Source organism: Sturnira hondurensis, unplaced genomic scaffold (genome assembly GCF_014824575.4).
Source record: "Sturnira hondurensis isolate 20B ecotype Veracruz unplaced genomic scaffold, ASM1482457v3 Scaffold0004136, whole genome shotgun sequence".
Taxonomy (NCBI): domain Eukaryota; kingdom Metazoa; phylum Chordata; class Mammalia; order Chiroptera; family Phyllostomidae; genus Sturnira; species Sturnira hondurensis.
In genome coordinates, this window is record NW_028076767.1 from 16,904,955 (window position 1) to 16,921,362 (window position 16,408).

Genomic DNA, 16,408 nt, shown 5'->3' on the forward strand with positions numbered 1-16,408 from the left:
GAGTGTGTTTCGATTTTTAAAGAGGCAGCTTGCTTACTTCACTATTGCGGACAACCCCGATGAAATCAGCCTGAGGTGGGATGGAGACAATGAGCTCAGCTTCATAGGCACCTTCTCCTTGGTTCTGAGCCTTAACGATCAATGTCAGAGGGTTGTCGTCCCCAACGTAGATCTTCTTTTGATCTCTACAAGTGAATACACATTCAGTCCATGAGAGAAGGACTGCGTGGGGATAGGGCGATGGTTCAAAGAAACGAGATGAACACACTGATAGCGCTGACATGTTCAACAGTGTCTGCAGATATTTTAAGACTACTTCACAGCTCAACAGAAAACTGGAAATAGCACACTGGGTGCCAATGCAACGCTTCTCTAAGTGACAGAACACGTGGAAGCCACTAGGACATCACTGTCGTTCATATCTATTACTAAAGCAATTTTGTATTTCTTGGTATATCATTGTTCTTTGGCTTGTTCCAAAAAACTGAATTAATTATCTGTCATGATTCCCACAAAATTCTTTATTACTTATGCACTATATAAATGGTCATCGAACTCCTTTAGTTAGAGGAGTATATCAATAATGAAATGTACCTTTAAGAGGATATAATGTTACTTTGTTAACACTACTCAGTGAAGAATGGGAACAGGTCTGTCAACATAAGCAATTAAGGAAAACACAGTATATTTTCTAAAGCTCCAATATTGACAGTTTTACTATTATAAAAATCATGTATTATACTCTAACATAACTAATTCTCTTTAAGATATACTATTAGTTTGAGTACAAAAACAAGTGTCTTCCATTTAAATTTCTTATTATACTGCTTATTACTTGGAGCAAACCTTACCTGTCTACAGAAACTTCTAGTTTGGGCTTACAGACGTTGTCTTCACCACAATCAAGGAGAATATGAGCCTAGGAAAGAAAAGCAATTTATTTTTCCTACATGAGAAAAACCACCAATACGTGTCACACATGGACAGAAACATATATTTACATAAATTCATCAACTTATTTGCATACCTAAGGCGAAAAGGAATCCTGCCTACTTCAACAGGTCAGTAAATAGTCATGAATGATAAGGAAGAAAACAATTCCTAGGACAGAACAGAATTAGCTGGAACCTTTTAGTTCTATCTCAAAGTAAGCTGTTATGACTTTGGAATGAAGTGTCATGTAGAAGAGAAAGTAACAGTCGAGAAATGAAGGTTCGGATGCTGCTAGCTAAGTTTTGTGATCCCGGGCAACATAAACTCCCTTAAGAGCTTCTCATCACAGACTACGCCTCTGCCAACATTGTGGAAATGTGGCTACAGAGTTTAACAGAAAAAGGAGTTGTGGATATTACCGCAATTCAGACATCAAATGAAAGGGAACAGAAACTGGGCAAAATAAATCTAGCATATGCATGGCCACATGGAAAGAGATGAAGGAAAGAGATCTAGACCCATTCGGGTTAGCCTATCCAGAAGAGATACAGTAAGCAAAACCCCGAATTTCTCCTCTCAATCTGGCCATGAGAGTGCCAACTGAGCAGCATGGAAAACCCAAAAGAGAGGAACAGTGGGAGGAAGCAGAAGAGGTTAAGGAGGATTTGAAAGAATATAAAAATTAAGAAAAGAGAAAAAAATGAAGTCATTTTTGGTTTGTCTATTGTTAACATCCACAGGGCTTCAGGTCCAAAGGCAGACAGAAAGAGAGAAAAAGATTTAAAGAGGAAAAATAATAAAAGGCTTCCTTGAAAAAGAAAGAAAAAGATGACTATATGCTTCCAGTTACCAGCAGGGGACGCATGAGAGGCAACCACACATTGATATTTCTCTTCCTCTTTCCTTCCCTTCCCCTCTGAAGGTAAATAAATAAAATCTTTTAAAAAATGACAAATGTGGCTCATGTTATCCTTCTATTGGATGGCAGGACTCTATGGAGACCACAGTAAACAAGTCTGTAATGTGACCAGAGAAATAAAGGACCCAGTTAAAAAAGAAGTAAATATTAAGAATGGTGAGTGGGTAATTAACATAGAAATGAGAGTATATAATAAAAATCCAAACACAGATGGAAAAATGCTTAAAGATGAATAATGTTATTGTTAAAATAAATGAAGGATATAAAGGAAAAAATATTCAAATAATGAAGAACAAGAGCAAGAGAAGGAAATAAGAAAGCCAAATACTATTAAAGTTAGTATTTCTCTCAGAGGATTTCAAAAGCTAGCTTACTTACTCAATTACCTGGTTTCAAAACTGTATTGGTATTAAAGAGATTATTGATCTCAGTAAGTTAATCAAATGTAATGTTAACACTGATAAATGATTTTCAAAAATTCTAAAACTCTAAATAGAAAATAATTTGATCTCAAATCAAAACACATAATGTAAAAATACAAGAGACAATTAACCTTTAAAAATGTATAAAACTGAATGCCAGACTCTAAAAGGCTCAGATATTCATTATTAAATTATTAAGATAATACTGTTGATCCACTAAAAATAAAAAATATAAAGGATATAATTTTACACATGACTATGTTTAAAAGTCCTATAAAAATGGGCAATAGAAAGTGACATATACTATTTGCAAAATAAAATATAAAATACATTGTTAAAATGTATTTTAATTTGCCTTATACTTCTACCAAATATAGTTTTCTCAGATTACACACAAAGAAGAGTGTTAGACAAAGAAATAACAACCAAAATTGAATGTAAATCCTTCTATAAGAGAAAAAAATGTTAATCTAAAAATATGAACGTGTAACAAGAGGAAGAACAGGAAATACAATCACAATATTTGAACACATGTGTTTTACACAGAATTTTCTAAAATACTATAATACAGTTTCTATGAAATTTTATATATTTGGTTTTATTAAAATAATTCATGTACTATATATATGTGCATTTTTATGATTAAAATGTAAATCAAAGATAAGACATATAAAACTTGTTTAGCAAAATAACACAATACTAAAATAAAATATAAATAAATTGGCGTTTTGTTGTTCTTGAATTATCTGTGTTATGAGACCCCCTCTTCCCACATCACTAATGGTTAAGTGGCTTTAAATATCTCCACACTGTAAGTCCAGATTCCTTCCCCACTGACTTCGACTGAAATCCCAGCATTATAAAAGCAACCCTTATGATATTTTAAAATATGAATCGCAACACCACAACAAAAGTTAAAGTATGAAGGTAGTGATAAATTGTACCTGTCGGCTGACGTTGGCGGGAGTGAACTGGTTAAGGACGGGCTGTAAGCCTGTGGCGTCAGCAGCTGTTCTGTAATCCAACCGATACTCCATAAAAATAGTGATTGGAGTGAGTTTGTCTCTAAATTCAGTCTCATCCTAGAAATGAAAAAGCTTCAAATTAATGATGACATCAAGCTCTGATACCAAACTCTCTGGAGAAACAGCTGGATTATTCATCTCGACCCAATACTACCAAAATTCTCTGTAAAACTACATACATAAGAATAGAGTATCCAGAAAGATTATCATTATGCACTGAGAACATTTAATCAGTTATTGTTTTACAGTGTAATATTTGATCAGACAAAAAATATAGGGGGCATAGAAATAAAATGAGCACTCAAATGCACGCTCCGTATTATAACTGGAACACTCCTGATATCGTTTAAGGTACCTATGTGCTCCTTTCTGTTTTCACCGCCTGCCTTCCTTCTCTGACGTAACTGCTAACCGGAATTTCAGGGTCACCATTCCCTTGTGTGCTCTCAGCAGTTTTATCACAGTGCATATGTCTCAACAATGTGTTCGTCAGTTTGCTTTTCCTGTTTATTTTAAAATGAGATCATATATATTTTTTTGTGATTTGCTCCCTTCGGTTCAATACTCAAGATTCATCCATGCTGTTGCATGTGGCTGAGGTTAAGCCTTACCATTGAGTAATATTTCATCACATAACAAATCTGAAATTTATTTGCCCATTCTCCTTCAAAGGTTATTTGGATGGTTTGGTGCTCTTTGTTTTTGCTATTACAAAAAAAATGTTGTGATGTTTTTTCTTCTGCATAGCAACAAGTAGTCTGTCAGTCTAGGCCACGTTATTTTCCAACGTCTTCACAACAATGGCAGAAAACTGTACTTGAACAAATTAAAATAAAAATTTAAAACCAAATTACACTGCCATCAGCAATGTGTTAAGAATTCTCATTAATTCACATCTTCACCAACTGACAGGCATTGGCAGATTTTGTGCAAATATAAGATGGTATTTCTTTATAATTGTAACTTGAGGTACCTGTCCTGCTTAAATCATGAAGAGTTATTTAATCAAAAGCTTTTTCTACACTTTAGATAATCATGGTTTTCCTTATGAGTTAAGTTACACTTCTGTATTTTTAGGGCTAACCCACCCTAGGATAAATCAAAGTTTTGTCTTTTTAATAAACTGTTAGAATTTAATTAGCTTAGTAATTCTGCATCTATCTCTTTGTGTAAGACTGACATGAAATTTTGTTTCCTCTTTTATCTATAGTTTTCAGTGGCTAGTTTTGTAGAATTTTTCCTTTAATTTTTTTCTTAATCTTTCAATTCAGGTCAATAGCATTTAAGACTATATGTATTTGCCTTTACATTCTGGTAAACTGACATCCCACAGATTTCTTTTTCTTTTCTTTTTTTAAATATATATTGAGTTTATGGGGTTATATTGGTTAATGAATTATACAGTTTTTTGAAATTTTTGAAATTTGTTTAAACCTCTTTATGACCTATAAATAGTCATTTTTTTATAGTCTCCAATTGCTAGATGCCAAGTTCCATGCAGGTCTGTTAAATCAAGCCTGTTAATGATGCATTCTTCTAAATCTTTCCTAATATTTTAGTCTTTTTTTTAGAACTTTCATCATTTGTTGCTTTAAACATTTTACACAAATTACTTATATTCTGTAACTGATAATTCCAACATCTCAAGCCTCTGAAGTCTAATGGCTTATATTTAGCTTTTTTAACAAAAAAATTTAAATTAACTTAACTTGCAGAAATCATTGGTGCCGTACTAGTGTTACAGAGAGGCCCTGCATTTCATTTTGCTGAAGTCAGGTTGCACCTTCATTCTTGAAACACTTCAGCTTCGTACAAGTGCGCAGACCTAAAGCAGGAGGCCCGGACCCCTGGCTGGCAGAAGGGCCCAGGCAAGTCTGAACCCCTGAGCTGGTGTTGCAATTACCGCTCACCCTCGGGCCTGGCTCCACCCCACACCCCCCAGTAACCCTGGATCACACATTTGTTTACAACTCACAAATAAGGTTTAGCCAATGAAGTTTTTTAATTGGTTGCTCGTTTGGGGGACCCTAGACATTTCTTGTACTATCTTCAGAGTCCTGCAGTTTTTGAGAAATACATTTGTCATAATTTATTCGGTAGCATTATCATGGGAAGACTATTTGAACTATCTAGTCCACCAGGAATAGGAGTCCATTTCTCAGATTTGACATTTTAAAAAGCCACACTTCCTCAAGACTATTTTTATGTGCTTTCCTATTGATTTAATACCCGAAAATGTACAGAATGTGAAAATCATTTGGATACAAAGAACAAACAATAAGTAAAAAGACAATGCAATGGACCAGAGAAACAGCTCTTACCCGCAGATAGGCTATCAGTTCCTCACACTGCATCTGGCCCCCCCGGGAAATGGTCATGTTCTTGGAGTGACCTGGGGACCTGTTATGGAGAAACAGTGCTCGTCGAATTGCTCCTTTTTGCTTGAGTTTATCCAAAAGAAGCTCCACCTGGAAATCTATACAAACCAAAGGATTTACAACCAACATAATCTTTAGGGACACCTACCTGTCCTAGATATCACGAGTTTTCAGGTAAACTGAGGTTTTTATTCCTCTGTGTAATTGGCTCCTAATTCATTAAGCATATCTATACATTGTAGTGAGAACACAACATATTAATTCTGAACAAATGTTTAATAATTAATCAATCCAGCTGTCTCCAAAGTAATGTCATATTAATTCAGACAACAGATAATGATGGTAGTAAAACAGCTACCAGATAGAGGAGAAATTTCTCTTCTGTATTAAATTATTAAGCTGAGAGGAGGAAGTTCAGAGCATGAAATATATGTAAATTGAGACTTCAGACATTAATGCAAGTAGCAGGACCCTTGATGAGTATGACTAAGAAATATTTACTAATATGCACGCACACCACCATATTAAACACAATGAATGAACAGCTACCATAGCAAAGCGTGACATAATCTGTCCCTGATGAAGCAAGTGACCAAACACAGTGGTCTGGGTCTAGGATCACCTTCAAACAAATGTGCTGCAATAGTCTGAAGCGCAGTTCTTGGGCTCACTACGTCTAAGATCCAGGGCTTTAAGCAGTTTCTTCCAAAGAGGTAAGAGCGCAGATCTTTAAATTCACAAATCTTTCAAGTTTCTCTAAATGTTGAGCTTCGTGTCCAATTTGGGTGAAAACCCAGGATTATTTTGCTCCCAGTTCTGTTCCACCCACCCACACTGCCTTCCTTGCTGTTCCTCAAACACAGAAAGCCTGCTCCTACCTCTGGCCTCTTGAAACTGCCATTTCCTCTGTGTAAAATGCTCGAGACACCCCCAGCTCCTTCCTTCGCTTGCCACACTCCGTGAACTTTCATGCAGCAACACACGTACCAAAGATTCAGGCCTCTTGCCCTGCTACATTATTACACCTTAGCACTTGGCACTAACATACTGACAGTCTTGGCAACAATTACTTAACTCCGCCTTACTCTCAGAACCACACAAACCACATTTTGGAAATGAAGAGTCTGGGCTTGCTATCTGCATTAAACTTAGTGCCAAAACTTTGTCTCCTTCTTCTCACTATTTCTAACCATCTCTCTTCCAGAGATTGCTGGGGACTTCTCCAAGACATAAAATATAAAGTTCTCAGTAGATCATCTACTTATAAACAATGATACTCATTCCCCTCAAGCTCATTTTTCTCACAACTTTGTACACATATTTACAATTCAGTGGGCTGCTTTGTTCACAATGCCAATAAATAAATGTATTATTTCTGAATTGGGTTAAGAGTTTCCAAGAAAGTAATTATGTTATAATATTAAATGCCTTGGAATGTAAACACTCAAATAAAAACATTATCAACTATTTGAGTAACTACTTAAATATCCTAAAACATTTTTAAGTGCTGTGTATTCAGCATCACCAAAATAACACAATTTTTCCACAGAACACTTACTAAGTTTTGTGGGAAGTGCTCCTTTGCCATCTGCCTTTAAGCAAAACCTGACGTTAAAACTGTAGAAAACAAAAACAAAACAAAAAAAAATACAAATCCTATAATTCAGTTTAGACATTTTAAATATCACAAAAATCTCACATTTCTCATACAGTTTATACTGTGAAACTTTATATCTTTCTCCATGTCTTAATACTATATTTATAATGTGAAACTATACAGAATAATCTAATTCATCTTTCAGTAACTTAAGCTCACTTCCTTTCCTAGGAGGACCTCAATGAGGGGAAAAACAAATTTCCTAGCTTCCTCTTGAGTTCATAGAAGCTGTTAAACTCAATGAGGGAAACAACAATCCAGATTTAAAATAATGTCCCATTTAATGAAAAGCCCCACCAAAGCTTCCTTTCACCAGCAAACTCCTATAGAACAGTGTTTTTCACAACTTACTAACAAGTCCTGGAATCAGTTTAACGGGTTGTGTCCAGCATAATAAAAAAAACTAATTACATAAATAAAATTGACTCGGGTATCAAGGCTAAGATTTCATGAAACTTTTCTTTCAATTATATACATGCATATACTGGACTATAATGCAAAATATATTTTGTACTGTGTGTCATAATCAAAAACATATAAAAACTACTGCTTCAGTATATTGAAAGCCTTCAAATTATTAAGTATAATAATTTGAAGTATTATAACCATATGATTAGCACCTTCAAAGGGGCTTGCTAGGGTGAGTGAAGGTAAGAAAAGTAGAAAATCTTAAAAGTCAAAAATCTTGAAAGCAACATTCCTACCAATGAGTAGAAATGAAAAGTAATATTCCAGAATTTTTAATACAATCAAATGAAAGAAATAAAATTTTGAAAAGTGATTTGAATAACTATAATACTAATTCAAAACCAAAATTAGGAAAAATATTTTTTTCATTAGCTCTTTTGAAACAAAATTTCCCCAGGCTCCAGTCATTCTACTTCCATCCTCCATCTGTAAGTTCTCTATTTTTCTGTGTGCCAGGAACTCGAAAACTGTTTCCCAAAGCGGGTTACTCATGATGATTAATAGTATATGGGTCAAGATTTTTCCTTACTAGGATTATATTTATTTTGACATGTATGAGAAAGATACTTGTTTCTCCATTTTATTTTAAAATGTTTTAAAGCAAAACACAGGTCAATTTAAAAAAAAAACACCTTAAGAAAATAATATACAAATACAGGTAGAATGAAAATATAGCAAAGTCATACAATATAGCAAGAATAGCATAAAAATAATGGAGACCTCAAAAACAGTGGACTATAGAAGAATTCACACATTAAATTTACAAAAAAATACTTTTTCTTTAGATACTAGTAAGGGGAAAAGTAGAAGACTGGTGTATTGGAGAAAAATAATATTTTTTATATAGCTACTCATAAATATCAAATGTGAAAAAGATCATATCTTTTAAAACTTAAACTGTTCATGGGCTTTTCAGAATTAAATATAAATAAATTCTGAGATCTTATTAGCTTTTCCTTCTTTCTGAATATATTCAATAAGTATGTATCATTTTAAAAAACTTTACACTAGTTTTTGGCATATTTCCAAAGCTTTCTTCATATCTTCTTTGGAATGATATTTCTGTAATTTAATCTATGACATAAAAACTGAGCACAGCCACACTGTAACAGTATTTCAGTCCCCTTACCTTCATTTGTATGTTTTTGTAATAACGGAAACAATAATCTAAATAGTAACTATCATGAAGCTACTACTCTTACCAGGAAACTTTCAGATCTGTCCCAGGCAGTGGGCAGGTTTTATTGTCTTGATTTAAAATGCTAGGGTACACTTCAAGGCCGGCATTTACAGTGATAACTGGTCTGGCTCTGTTAGAGAGAAAGAGAGTGTGTGTTTGAAAGAGAGAGAGGGAGGCAAAGAAAGAGAGGGAGACAAGGGGAAGGAAGGGGAAAAGAAGGGAAAGGGAAGAAGAGGGAAGGGAAGGAAGGAAGGCAGGAAGAGAGAAGGAGGGGAAGGGTAGAAGAAAGGAAGAGAAAGAGAGGGAACACGGAAAGAAAAATTTAAAAGTTATTTTAAAAAGGTTACATTGATCTAGGCATTTCAGGTTCACATTCACTGCACATGCAATGCAGTGTTTACTGAAGCATTGTTCACAAAAGCAAAAAGAAATGAAACAACTTAGAATGACCAACTGTTCCAGTTTGCCCAGGACTGCACTAATTTTAGCACTGCAAGTCCCATGACCTGTTCAATTCCTCAGTTCCAAGCAAACTGGGACAATTAGTCAAATATCTGAACTCCATCCATCAAAGTGGAATGGTTAAATGCATCATGGGATATGTATCCGATACAATGCAATACAGCGGGGAGAGCAAGTGCCATAAACCCACCAGCCCACCTGTGTTGTTACGGACGATCTCTAAGACAGATCCAAGATACAATCGTGGTGCGACAGGGAAAAAACCCACAATGTACAAAGGATGCACACACACACAATTTTTTAATGCATAGAACATTTCTACTAGGATATACTAATAAACTAGTAACTAGTGTGAGACGAGATTTCTATTGTGTGCCCTTTTTACATTATTTGAGTATTTACTATGTGCATGTATTACTTTGTTAATGGCTATTTAAAACTGAAACAATAAATTAAAAGTTTTCCAAATTTCAGGTGTACAAATTTAAAAATACACTAGGCTCAGGGCAGTATGCTTGCCCAATCACAGTAAACTCTGGAATCTGTATGAAAAACACTCCACTCCCGACAGCCACAATCTAGCTGCCCCATCACCAACTCCATGACACAGTTCCAACATCAGTCTTCCCACTAGGTGTGAACATGGCCCATGGGAGAGTAAACTTCAAATCTACCTGGGATGCCAGATGATACTCTTAAGCGTGAGTAATTGATGAACTAAAAAGAATAACTGGGTGTCTGTATAAAGCTGGGAAACACGGTTATGTGGATTTACACACTGCTTTAAAAAACAATTATTTTGGAAGTCATTACATGCTGCCTTTGCAGTCACAGAACTCGGTGGCACAAACACCACGTTAATTTCTTATCGCTCAGAGGAAAATGTGAACTCCTGTAATTGTTAAGAGAAATTTAAAATGTAAGAGAATACCTCTCGACACAATTTCAAAAACAAAGAGGAAAATTCTAAGTGGTTTTAAAATAAAAAATTACAGGCCCTGGCCGGCGTAGCTCAGTGGATTGAGTGCGGGCCTGCGAACCAGACGATTGCGGTTAGATTCCCAGTCAAGGCACATGCCTGGGTTGCAGGCCGGTTCCTTGCAGGCTAACTACCAGCTGGGGATGCACAAAAGGCAACCATACATTGATTTTTCTCTCCCTCTCTCCTTCCCATCTAAAGATAAAGAAATAAATATATAAATAAAATAAAATAAAAAATTACAACTTTCTCTACTTTGGGGTCTCCTTGTTGTAGTATTTGTAATACTAGTTGCCTGCAATAAATCTTAAATTGAAAGAACAAACAAATTTTACCATTACTTCCAGAAAATTGAACTAAAATTCAAATACTGGGACTTAACTATAAAACTTTCAAATAATTCAAAATAGATATGGAAACGTGCTCACCTGTATAACACAGCTCTGTCCACACCAAAAGCTCCTACAATTAAGTCTTAAAAGAGTAGAAAAAAATGTTAATAATGATGATTTTTTTAATTCACATACCATTACATAAAACTTTCAATAAATACAATATTTAGACATAGTCCTAAAACATTCTCTGTTAGGTTATTTAAGATAACCTCTAAAAGGCTAAACTACAGAAATTCGAAATAAGCTACCATCAATAGCAAACATTCACATAAAACTAGTATTTCATTTAGGTAGACAAAAATCCTGTTCATGGATACTAAGTAGAAATCTGCAACAGTGGGAAGTATAACCCCCAAACACACGTACACCAAAGGAAAAGTCCGTATAGATAGATACTTGTGGATTTCACAATTTCATTATAAAACTTCTTTTTAAAAATTTTGTTTTACTTTATTTAAAAAACAAAACAAAACAAAATAGCACAGTACATACAGAATGATAGGAGATAGCACTCAAATCAACAAAAACAGAATGCATTAGTTTTTTTATGTAACAGGTAAAAACGATTCACAATTAGAAATAAAGGAATCAGAGCTCCATCTCACAGTATAACCATGCTCAATTTGATGAACCCTATCTAGGCTGAAAAGTACATGAAAAAAACATAAAGACAGGCAGATTGTACTACATCAAAATCAAGAACTTATGTATGCCCCAAAAGTAAATGTGACAAATTAAGAAATACACAAGGGTGTGCAAAAGTAGGCTTACAGTTGTGAGCACATGAAACACACAGTTCATTCCTGTATTATTTTTTACTAATTATTGTATTACTTCCCACACAAACAACTGTAAACCTACTTCTGCCAACCCACGTATGTGAGTTAAGGAGCTAATATACTCAATATTTAAGACAATGCCACAAGTTTAAAAAAGATGAACGAATGAAAGTAAAATATCCCAATAGCAACAGAGGAAAAAAAGATGTAAAAAAGAAATTCACAAAAGTAAATATATGCAAATAAACCAAAATGCTTACCCTCACTAATAATCAAAAACTGTAAAATGAGATAATGTTTTCCACGTATCATATAAAGTTACATTAAAAGGAAGAAAAGGCCTTGCTGGTGTGGCTCAGTGGATTGAGTACCGCACTGTGAACTGAAAAGCTGCCAGTTCAATTCCCAGTCAGGACATATGCCTGGGTAGAGGGCCAGGTCCCCCGCTGGGGGCACATGAGAGGCAACCAATCACTGTACCCCTCACACACTGATTTCTCTCCCTCTCTTTCTCCCTCCCTCTCCCCTCTCTAAAAGTAAAAAAATCAAATCTTAAAAAATAATAAAACAAAAATCAAAGAAACAAAAAATGACACCTAATATGGGCACAAATGTGCAAAAATGACCACTCATTTACTGCTGGTAAGTGTTTTAAAAAGTTGCAAAAACCTTTGGAGTGAATGGGAATGTGATTTGACAATGCATATCAACAAACTTAAAAAACAAAACAAAACTTGGCTTTGATAAACAAAACAAAAAAACAAAAAAAGGGCTTGGCTTTGATATATAGCAATTCTAAAACTTTGTTCTAACGAAATAATCAGATACATGCAGCAGACTTATATACAAGAATATACACGCCCCACAATAAGGTAGAATAATATATGATACAGCCAGGTGAGAAAATGGAAAACATAAAGTTCAAATCTTTGAAGAATAATAACTTGAGGAAACATTTCTGACAATTTAAATTAATTAAATATGCTAACAGTACATGAAGTATAATTCTGTTGTTAAAAATGTGTATGAATGCATTGAAAAGAGATTGTAAAATATGTTGCAGTATTTTCTAAAAGTTCTATACTTATATTGCACTTATTCAAAAAAATTCTTGAATTAACACTGACATAGTAAGAATCAACTTCCTGTCTTATTTCTAAAAGCACTTCTACATACTTGCATATTGAGCTCATTTTAACTGCTTCGACAACAGAGGTAGTCTAAATTTCCTGCACTACATTTCATTTACAGAATAGACCCATTATGATTCTAAGTCCATTATAGTATTCCAAAGTACATATGAGCCAGGAAAAAAAAAATCACACTTTCTGCACTGGCTCGAACCAGTGGGAAAGGTTCAGAAAAATTACCTTCCTGTCTCTTTTCTCATCCAGAAAATGGTATAATAATGAACTGAGTTAGCTTATATTCTTCACAAGCCTTATTAAGACAATTAAGTAATATGTTTTTAAATCACAACGATTAGTCAAGTCCACAAAAATGTTAGATTACTGAAAATAAAAAAAGGATAACATTCAAAAACTTAGAATGAGCATTTAGCTTTTGTTTATAACTTCTCCAGTTTTTTCTCTGACATTCCATCACAGACCTCAAAACAACAGAAGAAACTCAGAGAATGTGTTTTTTTATTGGAAACACCCAGGAAACAGAGCTGCACTTAGTTCATATCCCTTTCAGTAATAAGAACAGCACCTTAAACAATGGTAGGGGCTTAAACTGTACTTGAAATATTGAATTGAAATAATTTATAACATAAATCAAGAGCACAGTGACTATTTGCTATTAGGACTGAAAAATCTCTGAAGCTCTATGCATTTCTAGGAAAGTACCTGGATATCCATTTTTGTCTATATCAGTGGCTCCTTTCATTGAATAGCCAAAGCTTGGTGGCATGCTCTGGGCAGCCCACTTCCCTTCAAGGACCTGAGATGGCACTGCATTCAAGCCTGTTGATCTTCCATTGAAAATATAAACAATTCCTTTTTTATCTTCACCCCCATAGGGAGCAGCAATCGCAATATCTGCAGAGAAGAAGGAAAAAGGGATAGGGGGAGGGATGGTGAGAAGGAGAAGGAGAAGGAGAAAGGAAAGGGACAAGAAGGATGGAAAAAGGAAGTCTTAGTACTCATCATTATTTATGTGGAGATCTTAATATTTATAGGACCCATTTATCAAGAGAAATATTGATTCAAAGTTCAGTAATGTATTCTTTACACAAAAGCGACAATCTAATTCAAGGAAATTCAAGTAGAACTATATGGAAAGTACATTAACTGGAGCTAGCCATTCTTGGGCCTGACTTTGGACAAATCAGTTAACCTTCCCGGACCTTAAATACCTCATCCTTTAATGGAGAGGAGGGTGATATGTCAGAACATTCCTCAAAAGTCCATTCTAGCTTTCAACATTCTAGTTAATTTAGTTGGGCATGGTGTGGGGTTGCTTTTTTTGAGACAGAGGTCAATCTGACTTAGAAACCTGAAAGTTAAAAATTCACAATCTTGCTCAACTTACATTGAAATAAACAAATAAAAAGTTTGAAATTCTTTTAAAAAGAAAAAAATACCCACTAGTCGCTGTGACTTTTCGTAACTCTAAAATATTTTCCCAGTACGTCCACTTCCCTCTGCCCCTCCTGGTACCACTCCAGACCACCCGTGGTCTGGACCCCAAAAGCAGACCAAGGGGCTTCCCACTTCTACTCCTGCTCCTATAATCCATTCTCCTCAAGCTGCCAAACTTCAATATTATGCAACCTTCCTTCTTAGAGGCCTTCAATTATTTGCCAAAGCTTTAAAGGCTACCTGGTTTTTCGATTCAATCCTGCCTCCCTCCAATTCTCACCCAATTCTCACCCTCAGTCACTCTTCCTACCAATCCGAGCCTTTTTCTTAACCATACCAAGCTAGTTCCCATCTCTGGGTTTATACTTGCAGTTCCCTTCTGCCTTCACAGCTCTTGCTCCAGAGTCTTCCCAGCTTTTTCCTTCTGCTTGTCCAAATCATAGACCAAATGCCATCTTGCCAGGCAGGTCCCTCCTGGCCACACTAAGAAGCACTGCATTCTCGCCTCTCAACCACACTCTCCTATCATATTTCCTTGCCCTTGGGTTGTTTTACACCCTCAGCCTTTTCACTACCTGAATTCATCCCCTGTGTGTTTATTCGATGGCTCTTCCCCCAAAAAGTTTCATGAGAGCAAGACATGTCCATCTTGCCTGTGACAGTCCTTATGCACCAGCCCTTCCAAGCTGCCCCAGCTTACTTCATACCCCCAAACGTTTTCATCCTCCTCAATGCAGCATCCCGAGACAACAAAGATGACCTGATCATTCATCTTTTGTATAAGACCATTAGGCCCAGGAATACGCCAACACTGTGGTGATTACATTCCAGTATTTACTCATTTACATAAAAGTTGCTCAGGTTGATGCTACATTCCCTAAGGACATGGATGGCCTCTAATTTATCCTCTCATTTTTGGCACCTAGAACAGTTGTTGGCTTGCAGTTAGCACCAAGAATTTTTTATCCTTAAAAAAGTTGTATTAAATTACGTAAGTAATATTTACATTATCCTTGGTTTGAGTTTCAAAAGATGAGTATAACTCTGAAATTGACATAAGCCTTATTAAGAAAGTAGTCATTAAAATATAATTTTCCAACAGAAGATGGCTCTAGTGTTTAAATATTATTACAATAAAAGTGATCTTTCACTTTTCTAAGACTCATTATTTTATACATTCTAATCATCTTCCCTCCTGGCTGGCATCGGTCTAGACTAGAGTCCTGTTTTTTCATGCAACCAGTTTCTCTCTTTGATCATTTAAGCTGCTCTTTTCTCTCTCTCTTTTTTTTCCTTTCATTCTGCCTTTCCGGAGGGATATTGAGAGAAACTGCTCATCACTGTGGAACCTAACTTTCTTATGTTGTTTTCTGTATCCCTCTTGATGGTACCTGGGGTTCCCCTGGTGGGTGCAGGTGGAAAGGGAGGAATACAGGGACACAAAGGGTCAATGTCATCAGGTTGGAACAAAGAAAAGATCCAGGTTAGAAGTGATAGTTCATTTTATATGTATAAACTATAGCTACATACAACATATATGTATTGACATAAACACAGCTCAGATAATTTTCCATTAAAGACACTGTCATTCACAATCTCCTGTATGGGACACTAAGACCCCAGAAGAAACCCTGGGAGAACAACATCATCCTCTGTGGCAGCGATTTTCCACTGGGGTGCCGCACGAATCTTTCAAACACGCACTACCTGACTACTGAGTCAGGGCATCGACCTCTTTTCCTTTGTCAAACGAAAAAAACAAAGGACAACAGCCAACACAGCAATACCCATCCTGTGTGAATGAATACAAATTACACCTATTTTGGGTCAGGTCAGCATAAAACGTGTTTTTGGTGTGTCACAGAATTTTAGTAGTTTATTTGTGCCATGAGATGACAAGGGCTGAAAATTGATGCTCTAAATCTAGCTCTGGAATTAAAATCCCTCTGTAAAATAGCTGTTAAACTTCTATATGTCTTTCCTATTTTTAACTGTTGTGCTCACAGATGGTACATTTTAATTTAAAAAAAAAAACAAAAACAGAAACCAGGATGAGGTTTCGGCCAGATCGTTACATTAAGAAAAATCTCTTTAAAGTGGCTGGGACACCCTGAGACAAAGGGACGACAAACGTGCCCAGACTCCCCCCGGACACCTGGAGGCAGAGGTCCAGCGAGAGCAAAGAACCCACTTTATTCCAGTTACAACCTCATAGCCAGCCCTGTG

The 16,408-nt window shown here is 35.7% G+C and overlaps 1 protein-coding gene across 2 annotated transcripts in view; it reads right to left on the minus strand.

Annotated features, from left to right (window-relative positions):
- The window catches only part of ITGAV (integrin subunit alpha V), a 79,234-nt gene that overhangs the window by 16,069 nt on the left and 46,757 nt on the right, over positions 1–16,408 (minus strand). For both annotated transcript variants that reach the window (XM_037043797.1, XM_037043796.1), the window contains exons 13-20: positions 13,448–13,639; positions 10,852–10,897; positions 9,005–9,112; positions 7,236–7,294; positions 5,621–5,775; positions 3,219–3,356; positions 852–919; positions 38–185 (exon numbers count right to left, since the gene is read on the minus strand). In XM_037043797.1, coding sequence (XP_036899692.1) covers positions 38–185; positions 852–919; positions 3,219–3,356; positions 5,621–5,775; positions 7,236–7,294; positions 9,005–9,112; positions 10,852–10,897; positions 13,448–13,639 — 914 coding nt within the window. The remainder of the gene's footprint in view (positions 1–37; positions 186–851; positions 920–3,218; positions 3,357–5,620; positions 5,776–7,235; positions 7,295–9,004; positions 9,113–10,851; positions 10,898–13,447; positions 13,640–16,408) is intronic.